Source organism: Diceros bicornis, chromosome 1 (assembly GCF_020826845.1).
Source record: "Diceros bicornis minor isolate mBicDic1 chromosome 1, mDicBic1.mat.cur, whole genome shotgun sequence".
Taxonomy (NCBI): Eukaryota; Metazoa; Chordata; class Mammalia; order Perissodactyla; family Rhinocerotidae; genus Diceros; species Diceros bicornis.
Window position 1 is genome coordinate 94,016,955 of NC_080740.1, and position 12,706 is coordinate 94,029,660.

The 12,706-nt window shown below is 44.5% G+C and overlaps 1 protein-coding gene across 1 annotated transcript; it reads right to left on the reverse strand.

The window, feature by feature from the left end:
• Positions 1-1,175: 1,175 nt before the first annotated feature.
• Positions 1,176-10,219, reverse strand: LOC131412630 (butyrophilin-like protein 3). Its single transcript, XM_058552486.1, is given in 6 exon segments — positions 1,176-1,343; positions 8,221-8,516; positions 8,519-8,707; positions 9,216-9,242; positions 9,403-9,456; positions 10,189-10,219. Coding segments are annotated over 6 exon segments (765 nt in total).
• Positions 10,220-12,706: the final 2,487 nt, after the last annotated feature.

Here is a 12,706-nt window from a genome sequence, read left to right on the forward strand (position 1 = left end):
AAATGTCCGTGGAACTGTTAAAGCTACAGAAACAAAAAGTGTTGGGAGAACGCACAGAGCTTTTCAGGGGAAACACAACCCGAGACTTTGCAGGTACTAGAGGGCTCCCTAGCATTCAACAGGGAAGGAGTTTGCCTGTGAAGAAAGGACTCACTACTCACTGTGGACTGGTATCTACTCTTCACAGGTGTCAGGGAGGAAAAACGTCCCCTCTGTCCTCTTAGATTCAGTACCTGGAGACGGATGAATTTAACTCTCAAAATATAAACGGGACAAAGGTACAAAATTTTATTAAAAATTTACACGCATGCGAGTTCACAGACCAGAAGTGAAATTGAAAGCAGCGGTTAGAGGCAGGAGCTTACATACCCTTCTTAATAAAGGAAAGAAGTTTTGGGTTTCAAGGGAGGATTTCTGGGAAAGTGACGAGGAAACGGATGGGGGAATGGGAGATAAGGGTTATCTGAGTGAGGCTCGTCTTCGCAGACTTGTCTGGGGCGCGGCCTGGCTCCGGTGGTGAGTCGCTCTGCTCTCCCTGCACAGGGGAAGCGAGCCCACCTTCACACGGGGAAATTCATGTCCTGCTCTTGGGCGGACTAGGGGCGGGCAGAGATCTCTTTCTGTAACGCGTGATTCTCAACTGCCTTCAGCTCAAATAATCCTGATGCCAAAGTGGCATATTTTGGGGTGGCATATTCTGGTCCCCCTCAGAGGCAGGAAGGGCCACGCAAAGAAGGCGAAATTCTCTTCTACGTTTTGCCCCCATTTAAACCATTCTTCAAAAAAAAAAAAATCGAAACTCCACCCTGCCACGTGGAAATTTCACTTCTCTGGAAAGGACGGTGTGGAGCTCGCGCTGCAGGCCTCCTTGGACGCCGACCGGAGACGCGGCGGCGGCGGGGTTCGGCGGGCTCCCCAGGCGCAGACCCCAAGGAGGAGCGCGCAGGAGCCCCGGAGGTGCCCAGGGTCAGGACGAGCCGGCGCGTGTCCGCCCTCTTCCTCCGCAGCTGAAGGCGGGGGAGCGCTTTCGCTTCAGGCGCTTCCCTCCCGCCACCACCGCGAAGGCCCTGCGTCCGCAGCCGTGTAATCCCGGCCCTGTGACCCGGCCGACCGCGGTCTAGGGGCGGGGCTTTGAGCACACGGAACCAAGGCAGAGGGACTGCCCGGCGCAGCGCTCACGAGGCCCTCCGATACAGTTCCGGTTCTGCTCTAGGAGGTCTGGCGGCTCGTCTCACTGGTTCTGGCTGTCCTGCTGCTCTTCGACCCATAGTTAGTTTAGGATGTTTCAAAGTTAAACGTAAGACCTTGGACGGCTGTGGACCGTTAGGAATGGATTGAAATTCCTGCAGAATGAAAACAAGTACTTTCTGAGCTCCTGCAGTTTTGGCGCTAAAATGTAAAAGGCTTTTAGATATGTAAATTGCATTCACGACACAAAGAAACTAGGGTTCCTTGGAGAAACGGCTGATTGAGGAGGGAGTGAGCCTGACATGCCTGGGCTGGGCAAGAGGAATTGGAGGCCAACCGAGGTGGCTCCTCTGGGCAAACTGATTTGAGCTGAAGTGAGAATTGTAACTGCAATGGACTGAAATACATCTAATATGTATAAATCCACAAATTCGTTATGGCACTGAAAAACACCCAAAACGTCATTTGGTGCAAGGGAACCACCTCATTATTGTGAAAACTGGTAAATTAAGAGAAGGAGGGGAAATCAAGCACTTATCCTGTACGTATGTCAACTTAAATGGCAAATTTGCCTATGTCATCTCAAAATGAGTTTATTCCAGAATAGCCAAAAAACTACAATTCAAGATGTGCATGCTATGGCAACCACAGGCAAATCCAGAAAACAAAGGATGGGAGCAGCTTTTATAGACAAAAAGGAGGGGGCGGGGCTGTCCTAAATGAAAGTTCATTGGGGGAAAGTAACAGTTCAGGGTGGCAATGGCTGCTCATTGGCTGACCTGTGGCATTTCTCATTGGCTGAGCTGTGGCATTTCTCATTGGCTGAGCGGTGGCATTTCTCATTGGCTGAGATGCAGTGTTTCTCATTGGCTGAGCTGTTGCTGAGTGGGAAGAGAAATATTCCTGCAGTAGTAAAGTAGGTGTACTTCCTGTGGAAGATGCAAGTGTCCGCCTCTTCCTGTTGGGTGTAATTGAGAATGTGTGACAGGATGTGAGAGCTCTTCCTACGGGCCTTCCTGACTCCAATTTAGTTAAGGTTTCCTTTATTAATTTCTACATTTTCCCCTTTTGATCAAGATCTTTCTCTGAAAGCATTACTGATCAACAGTCAGGTTTTCGGGGTTTCTACTTACCCGGAGGCACTTATCCACGTGCAACAGGAGGTGTTTGCTCCTTGCTTGGTGCGTAGATAATCAAGGGCTATAACACTATTCCAAACTATCTGGGCCAGTGAGTTAAGCGACTGTTGTTGAGCTAAAATTGCTTTGGCTGTGGAGTTGGCCAACTCTTCTAGTGTCAGGGAGACATTCCTGGTCATTTGTTCATTGGCACTCACTCTGATCCATGGGAAGAAAGCTCTTCCCATGGAGGCAAACCCAGAGTTACTTACACCTCCTGAAAGTTCTCCTTTAGAGTGACTGTGGAGATTCAATGAGAGAGACCAATGAGAGATCTCTGGTTATGCAGAGAGAACAGAACAGTGAATATGGCAAAGGCACACTGTCCTTGTATTCTCCAGCTGCCAAGGCAATGAGTTGCCCAAGCATAAAGGCCATTACTGAAACCTCCACAGATGAAGAAATAACTGGGGGTGTACATAAGGCTCCCACATAAATAACGTCATCTCTAAACTCATTCATCAGCATAGAGGCATTAGCATTATATAACCAAGGCTCAGATACTATGTTGTCATATACTGAGAGGTTGTCTAGATACATGGACATGTTAAGAAATATGCAAACAATTCGACTTACGTTGATGGTTCCACAAAATTCTTTATACAAATATTTAAAAGATCTTGTTTTCCTCTCCCACAGCTGGGTCAAATTAAAGCAAGCAATGAGGTTAGGCAGGCTTAGTGCCCTGACTCCGTAAAATGGGCCAGCAGAGCAATTGAGACAAACAACAGTATCTACAACCCTAGTGAAATTACTTATAGGGTGAACTAAGGGGTCATTACTGTCTTGAACAGACTGAGGTTTCTGATGGCAAATCCAGCAATCAGAGAAGTTTCCCCTTTCACAAGGGAATGGGAACTTGGACAAGGGCACTGTCTTTCCAGGAAAGGGAGGGAGAAAATAAAATAAGAAACAACAGTGGGTAGAGGGTACACAGGCCTAGTCCAGTTGTCTTGGGAAAGCCATCTGCCTCAGATGTCAGCTGGTTCTCTTCCTGGTTAGCGTGATCTGGAGTCTCCAGTGTTTGTTCAGGACCAGATGTCAGGTAGAGCCTTCTTTAGCTGTGAGATGTGTACCCAAGGCTAGAGTCCCTGAAGGTTGACCACCATCTAGGTAGTGAGGAAAGCCTAGTATAGTCCCTTCTGACAACTTCAAGGACAGTAAAATTGAGAACGCCAGTTTGGAGTATTGCATCCAGACATTTAAGGAAACTAGAGAATTTAGCATCCAGTCCAGCTTACAAGTATAACAAAACTTTAAAGACAATTAATAGGACTAGAATTTAGTATCTAAAAAGGTGAAAACATAATTTCTCTCTCCACAATAATCCCCACTTTCTAAATAAAGATAATCGTAGTAAAACTAATTTGTTTGTATTAAACGTGGTCTGATTATTTACATACATGCAGCAACAATAGCGATTGACCACATAAGCTTTTTTTTTTAAAGATTGCTTTGCTGAAATCTTGTAAGCAAGATACTAGGCTGATTTTTCAAGCAGTTTCTTAAAGCTGTCTGGTCATATCTGAGTCTATGTACATCATTCTCAAAGTCAAAGCCTTGGTAATGTAGCCATATTTCCAGTTGTGTTTTGTTTACAAGGAGAACAGACCTTCACTGAACTCACGCAAATACATATATTGTTGTGAAAAAAATAGTTAAGAGTTTCTGAATTCTGGAGGGATCAAGTAGAGAGAAAAGATATATGCTTCAACCCTTGTTGCAAAGATACGCTTTACCAAATTGTTGTAAGTTATAGATAGCTTAAAGGAGAGGAGAAAAGGGGGTCCTTTACATCTGGAAAACAAAACATCAAAGCAATCAGTCCTCCACTTGAGTTCCAGAAATTCCCACTCAGTGGGAAATTGCTATGATCTTAAAGTTATCAAAACCTGTATTCCAGGGTACTGGCCAAAGTCTTTTCCATGAACGTTTTGGAAAATGAAGCATATTTGTAAAAGCATCAGAATAAAACAATAACTGTCTGTAACTGACAAAAGACTTGTAAAAAGGCAATGGGTAAATATAATTGACAAGAAAATGTGGGTATTTTTGTGACATACATTTTAGATAGTAACTAGAATTACAGGAATTTTATACAATTTCTAGAACACTTTTTAGTAAGATTCACCCACACAATATAACCTAAAAATGCTTATTATCACTTATTCAACCATGCTTCTCATGTAATTTGACATACCAAATAAGCCTAATTAGTGTGATATCTCTCTTTTTTAAGGAGCAGGAATAAATCTTTTGAGATGTCTTAGGTGTCCTCTGGAAAATCCCAAAGTTACATCCAGGTGGAAAAGATTTCATTTAGAATTTAAATACTTTGAGAAGCAAAAATATCAGAAAGTTTGGACACTTGACCAAATATGATTACAGACCATTATACAATAATACTTAAGTATCTACTTGATCAAAAGTAACAAAGGCAAATACAAAAGGTTACATGGCTGTAAGCAAAATGGAACTCCTTTAAGAAGACTCAGTTCTCTTAAGTAATTAAAGATCTGATAGAAACAACACAGGAAATTATTTTGACAAAACATCAGCATGTCTTTAGGACAAAATCATTTTCTTTTCCCTTAACAGAAGGCATTTCCCTTCCGTATACCTTCCTTTACTGAAACACGCATCCTACTTTCCTCGCATACAGAGATGTTTCCCTTTTATTTCTAGTAGCTTTCGTTACATATATTAGAATTCCTAATCCTTAGAACCCCCAATTCCAGGTAAAACTAAGAAGTAAGCAATTGTGAACTATATTAGCATCTTGTGGCTTGAAGAACTTAAAATATCTTTTATAAATTTCTAGAAACATATGCCTTTTTTTCATAGAAGATTTCTCAGCATAGCATAAAAAATGTTCACTAATAGACTCAAATATCTTTAGTTTCTATGCATCAGGAAGCCAAAAGTAGATAAACCTATGTTCAGTAACTAATGTTTTAGTATTTTATCCTATTTGGAAAATGATTTATGTATTCAATGACTATCTAATATTTAGTTTAACTTATTATAAGTGTTGATTTCATTTACATTTATGTTAATTACTTGCTTTTAACAATCATGCTTGGATTAGACATTAAATAGTCAACCAACATTTTAAGTTACTTTCTTGCTGACAAATATTGTAACAGAGACAGCATGAGCCTACTTGACTAGTAAACTCAGGCAGAGGAAAAATTTACACATTTGCATTACACCCAATACTAACGACTCTGAAGATATGCCTGTTTTTAATTTAGACCAACAACTTTAAGCTAGCTTTTGTTTACTAAAGATTAATCCTAGATCACGTGAACCTGAAAAGCATTTAAGTTAGTTTCTATTATATTTCTGAGATTTAGTCACACTTGATGTATAAGCACTTAATTTCAAGCCAATTAAATAGAGCTTTTTACAAGTCAGTCTTAGCAATACCATTTGGAGGTAGAAAAATATCACATCTCCATAACATACATACATAGGCACAAAGACAGACATAAACAGAGATCTCATAGCTTTCATTTTAAAGCATTTAGCCATCTCAGGTGCAAAGTTCAAAAGAACAGCTGGATCTAAATTGTATTTCTGGCAGGTGGACCAAGGTAAGGTTAGATCAGATGGCCAAAGTCTTTTACTAAAGATTTTCATTTGCATGCTGCAAGGATCCTTTTAGAGCTGTTTTTGGAGTCATTTTGTCTATTATCAAAAGTCTAGGGTAATTGCTATTTAATTTTTTCCTTCTTGTTGTTTATTTGCTCCAGGTAACTTAGAAATAATAATCAGGGGTTAGCATTTAGATCCTCAGATGGCCTGATTTTCAAGGGCAGATTTCTGCAGAGAAGAAGATGGGAAGATGGCATCAGGGGTGGAGCCTGGGCACAAGATGGCTGCCAGGGTGGGGTCTGAGACAAAGAAGTGTGGGAAGACAAACAAGATGGTGCCTGATACCAAGAAGAGAGGGGAGGGGAACATGAGGCTTCAGAAACCATTTTGTTCTCCCTCAGTTTTTAATTATTTTGGCCAATTCAGACAAGGTATCTTGTAGTGAGGCAATTTTAGAGCTTTGTGCATATCCAGAAGCTTCAGGGTACCAATGAAAATAGACATACTATTCATTTTGCTTAATTAATTTTAATTAGAGAATTTAATTCTTCCAACTTGGTTTTAAGAAAAGCTAGTTTGGGGAACCAAAAGTTCCCCATAATGGCCATTGCAATTCCAGACTGCTTTTGGTCTGTTTGGCCCACTTAGTTAAAAATGCACATATAAGAGTCCCATAGTTCTTAAGCATAAACCCAGCCGGGGACCCTGAAGGAGAGTTTCTCTCAGAACATTTAGTTGACTGGGATCCCATTTCTGAAATTTCCTCTGAAAACCCCAGAAAGTTGCTAGAGTCCTAGCCCTGATCCCTGGAGGAATCTAGAAACGAAAGAAAAGTTGCTGGATTCCCAGCCCTGATTCCAAAAGGAATCTGAAAACTAAAGAAAAACTGGGTTCTCAGCAAGCCCAAGCCCCAAAAGGAATTGTGTTACCTTCAGAAAACAACTGAATACTTTCCAAGGAAGACACCTTGAACCCAAGGAAAGAGCCTTGAACCTGGAGGACAAAGTCCCTCCCAGATCCCAAATAAAGCCTGAGAGCCTAAAATGCAAAGGGAGCAGAGCTCAAAATCCAAGAGGAGACTCACAAAGCTGAAAGCAGGAGGCAAATTTTGTCTGTCATGTCTATATTTCAAGTTTACTGATCCTGTAAGTTTGTTTTGTTAAAAAGAAACAATAGGCACAAAATGGAATCACTTATGCTAAGCCCAGGGCTTCATACCTAACCTAATTGCAGTTTCAACCTTTCCCAGAAATGTAATCTTAAATCTGGAATTTTCTGGTCAGCACCAATGAGGTAATTTGGTACATTGGCCCTTTGCATTCCCCAAAGGAAGATGAGGCAATTCCTTTCATCTTCTGCCTATAAAAGCCTTCCATTTTGTACAGCTCCTCAGAGCTCTGCTCTACTTGCTAGATGGGATGCTGTCTGATTCATGAATCATTCAATAAATTCAATTAGATCTTTAAAATTTACTTGGTTGAAATTTAGTTATTTAACAGTTTCCATGCCCTGCCCTTTTTAGGTGCACAATATGCTGTCTGTCTTCTCTGAGGTCTTGAGAAGAGAGAATGGGACTGTCTGATAATCCCAGGGCTGAGCCCATGAGGATCCTCCACCAGGCTGGGCCCTGTTGTCTAAACTATATCTCTAGCACCTGGGCCAGGCCTGGCACAGAGCAGGTGCTCAATCAATATTCTGTGGGTAATTTAGACTATGGAAAATGAATTAATATGAGATATATAAACAGTGGTTATACTGGAGCAAAGTGTAATATATGAACAAATCATTAGCTAACATGATCACCAAGATGATTCACATTCCCTGTATCTTTAACCTTTGCTACAACCCTGAAGTGGGAATCCCTGTCCCTGTTTAACAGGTGATGAGCCTGAGAGGTTGTTACTTGTAAAAAGTCATTTGGCTACAGAGAGTTGGGGTAAACTAAATCCACTGTAAGCCTTCTTCCCTCCCCACCTCAGGGTCGTGGCTGCCACATGGATGGGCCAAGCTCCCCTCACCTAGAAGCCATCAGTGCTGGCTGCTGCAGGCTCTGGAGCTTGAGAGAAACCTTAGTATCCTAAAGGAGAATGTGATGTGTGATTCCCTTTGGGGACCACTCCTGGAGAGGAAAGGCAAGGTCACCTGTGGGCAGGATCTTGATTTTCTGTGTCTGGGGGTGGGAAGAATCTCTGAGAAGGGGCTTCTCTCCCTGATCCCTGGGTTGCTGGACTGATGACTACAGAGGCGGATTTTTCACCTTATACTTTTTACACCAAAAGTGGGGCCTCAATAAGCCTTCAAAGTGATGTATCGGGGTACAAATGAGGGACTGGTCATTTATATTGACGAAGGACATGGGCCTACCTTTGTAATCCATGAAGACCCCCACTCATGTTGGGGGGCTTCTTGAAGAAAGGCTGATTCTATGGGGATTCAGTGTGAAACACTGGTGTTTGCTCCACAGTCTTAGGACCCAGTACCCATTGTTGGGAGACAAAGTCACATTCTCTGCCCTCCTGGCCATGTTGTCCCAGCACATTCCCACACTCCAGCTTTATTGTGTCCCACGTCTGCCTCCCAGTAATGTTTCCCTTCTTGGAAACCCTCAGAAGCCACCACACACTTCCTTGGAAATCTCTTCTCCAAGTAGGACACCTTCTGGGGAGCATTTCTATGGGTTACAGGTTTCAGATCAGAAATGCAGAGCTGATGGTGAGCTGTGTCTGGTTCCAGAATCACCTCCACTGGGAGGCAGCGGGGGAGACAGAGCATGAGTTACTGGTAGGGACCTGGGCTGGGCCCAGAGGTCATCCCCTCCCACTGCAGACTGGCTTAGGGTGGGGTAAGGTGAGGTCCCAGAGTCAGAATCCCCTTCAGACACTGCCCATCCACTCATCTCCACTGAAGCCCTGGGGCCTCACCAAGGCCTGGAGATGCTCAACTCTGAGGTCATAACTCCTGTATATCACCCCAGCCTACCACTGTGCCCCCACATAAGCCCCTATTTGACTTTCTGAGACCAGAGCGACCTCACTATCCGTCTTCTTCACACCCTCACTTCCTGCCCAACTTCACCTCCTTCCCCCTCAGCCCAGAACCCTGGCCACTCACTAATACCCTCAATTCCCTGGATCTTTGCCTGGGACCCCCATCCTGGCTGACACAGCCCCTGCCCTACCCATCGCTGGTCAGCTCCCTCTCCCCTGTCAATCCAAGGCTCTGTCCCACTGTCACCCCCTCAAGGGTTGGTACCTGTGTGTTTCTGGGCCTCTCTCAATTCTGAAAATAAGCAAACAGAGGAGGCAGATCAGTGCTCACATGACAAGCAGGAGGCAGTGAGAGGGGAGACCAAGGGTGGTTGCCCTTTTTTGGTGTCATGGACCCACCAGATCTGATGAAGGCCATGGACATTCTCTACAAAATGCACCTCCCCCAGTACCTGCAGCAATTTCAGGGTCTCCATCACAAGCTTGTCTCTGCAGAGACCCATGGCCTGCAGGTTATAAGAATCATAAACTAGAGACTTGTAAGGAAGAGGTAAATGGGGGTGGGGGGGAAGTAACTTCTCTCACCTGCCACTCTATGCTTCTTATTTTTTCTTTGTGAGGAAGATCAGCCCTCAGCTAACATCCATGCCAATCCTCTTCTTTCTGCTGAGGAAGACCGGCCCTGAGCTAACATCTATTGCCAATCCTCCTGCTTTTTTCCCCTTTTCTCCCCAAAGCCCCAGTAGATAGTTGTATGTCATAGTTGCACATCCCTCTAGTTGCTGTATGTGGGACGCCGCCTCAGCGTGGCCTGACAAGCGGTGCGCCGGTGCGCGCCTGGATCTGAACCTGGGCCACCAGTAGCGGAGCGCCCGCAGTTAACTGCTAAGCCACAGGGCTGGCCCCTCTGCTTCTTTATCCAGTCTGAAACCAAAAACACAGAAGAGCTGAAGTCACAGAGCAGGGCCCCAGAGGACAGTGTGGGACAGAATCTCTGTGTGTGATGACACTCTTACCCAATTTTTCCTGGAATCCATGACTCAAACAAACAAACAAAAAAAATCAGTGCTAGATACAGGCCTGATAAAGGCCCAAAGCATCAGTACAGAAGGAAGCTGAGGGAGATAGTCCACAGGTTCTTCCCTGTTCTGGGTCCACATACCCTCAGAGAGCTCATAAAATCTACAGTTCTTCTCTTCACAAAATGTACCAATGGGCAAAATTTGCAGACAATTTACAGGGGTTTCCATCAATGGGTTTTGATGCCATCATAACCCCCTGCATATCTGAGGATGAGTTCCTTAGTTAATGTCGGGAGGATGAACCAGCTGTCCTCGTTGGCCCACCCGTGCTTCCTGTCCAAGCTAGAGTCAGGATAGTGCACAGTGGCTCAAACCATGGAGCAGGAGGGACCCAGGAGAACCGGGTGGAAGCTCAAAACATGACAAGATGCTTACCCAATTCTGCCCGGATTTTCCCTGAAACAGAAACACAATATCCAGTAGTAGATGCAGCAGTGTGTGAGGTACAGCACAGCCCTGGCCCTTTGCTCAGGAGGACGAGCTGTGGATGGAGGACAGGGGCTCTCCTGGAACCCTTCTTTGTGTACCCCACCACCACCCCTGCACTGAGTGTCTCTATTTGAGGTAAAACAAGAGATCAGGAAAGTTCACACTGAAGGGAGGGACTGACACCTAGGATCCTGTGGGAGTGGGGATGGAAGTCATCTGGGAGAAGGGAAGGTGAGACGGAAGAGAAGCAGTGAGGAAAGGTGGGATGATGGCATGCATTCTCAAGGGGGCAGTTCATCCCTACGGAGGAGAAAATGGCTCTTGAGGTAAAAGCTTAATGATGCCTCATGTTATTTTATTGTCTTCACTTTTATTTCCTCTTTCATAAAGTCTTTTTAACTACTCTGAAACTTTTTCACTGCTGTTTTGGTGTGATCTTAGAAAAGCATATGAGCTCTACAGGCACTGAAAATTCTTCTTTCCCTAATTCTGGGTGCCACATGAAGTAGGCAGGGCCTGGTAGGGCTGACGTTTCCCACAGGAGCTGTTTTGGGTCAGCCTGGGGAGGGCGAGGACTGCGGTCCCTGGGGCCCAGGTGATGGGGCCCTGGAGCAGGGGCTGGAAGAACAGACCCAGAGGTGAGAGGGAGCATCCCTGATCCCAGCCCTGCTAGATGCGTGAATAACCACGAGCTCATGCTTCTCTCCCTCACTTACCGTGTGATTTGGGCGAGGAAATTCTCAGACCAATGATACTACCACGTAAGACAAAGCAGAGTAACTCCAGCAAAATGGCAGCCAGGTGCCAGGATGAGGGCTAGAAAAACATCTCTGAAAACAGTCCAGAGACTCTTCAGTGACTGCAGAACAGAAAGACAACTGGATTCTCAGTTAAGGAATCCTCTCATACTTTAAGATGCAAAAGATATTTTTCCATAATTTATTCTACATATTTAAAACATTGTATTTCTTCATAAGTCTTGCTCCATCTGGGTTTTATATTTGTATATAAAATGAGGTAGAGGTTCTATTTTATTTTCTTCTAAGGCTAATAACTGTGCCAACATCTTTTTTAGCATTAAATTTCCTTTACACACTATCACATGTTTGAAATGTAACTTCTGTCTATATCAGGTTTCTTTTTAGTCTTGGATTTGTTTCAGAGTTTTCTGTTTTGTGACATTGGTCCAGTGGTACCTTTGATTCCCTTGAGCTTGGTCTGTGATCTCCATCCTGGCTGACCCAGCCTTTGCCCTCTCTCCCTCCTAGAGGTGGGCCGAGAAGTGGGATTGGGGGAGCTGCCCCCTGGAGTGCATCAGGGCCTCACAGATTTGTCATCTGCAGGCTGGGTGGGCTTGTGTTACTCTGCAGTGCTGTGTCTGTCACTTCCTCTCCCACACCCAGGCTCTGTTCCCTCCTCCCTCATGCACTGTGACCTGCATGTTGTTGAGCTTCTCTCCATTCTGAAAACAAGCAGAGAGAGCTGGCAGGTCAGTGCTCAACTGGACAGCAAGAGGCAGGGAGAGGGAAGAAACCAATATTGCTAATCTTTCTGGTGACTTCTGACTCTAATCAACACTGCAACTATGAATGCTGATGAAAAATGCACACCCATCTAATCTTTTGTAGACAGTTTTGGGGGTTCCTAGGCTTCTTGAAGCCACTGCTGTCCTCACATGGACTTTAGATTATAAGAACACAGGAACTAGAATCATCAATGGGAGAAAAATAGTGAAGAGAGAAATCACCTCACCCACCTACCTGTCTGTGCCTTTTTCTCAAGTCTAATAATAGAAAACAAAAAAAACCCCACAAAGAAGTAGATGACTGACTGGTGGAACTAGAATAACTTAGAGAAAAGTGTGTGGAAGGCTCTGAACATTACAAGACACCTAACAGGTGTCTGGAATTTCCATGAAGTAAAAACAGATTATTCAGTGGCTGACAAACAGGACTGTAGCCCTTCCTGTAGGGGACGAGCCGTATGACCGACTGGATGTCCCTGGTGTCTGAGGACTTTGAGTCCCTAGAGCTCGTCTTTCTCCCCCAACACCCTGTGCTGAGTATCCCTATGAGTGAGAGCCTGGGAGGCGGGACTTGAGGGGAGGGTGAATAGAAAGAGGAGATGGAATTATGAAGGACACAGAAATGGGCCAGGGCTTATTCCTAGGTTCAGCAGGCACCTGAGGAATTTCACATTTACCTCAGGTTCTCAGAGATTTTGACAAAGCTCAGTCAGCTAAGAT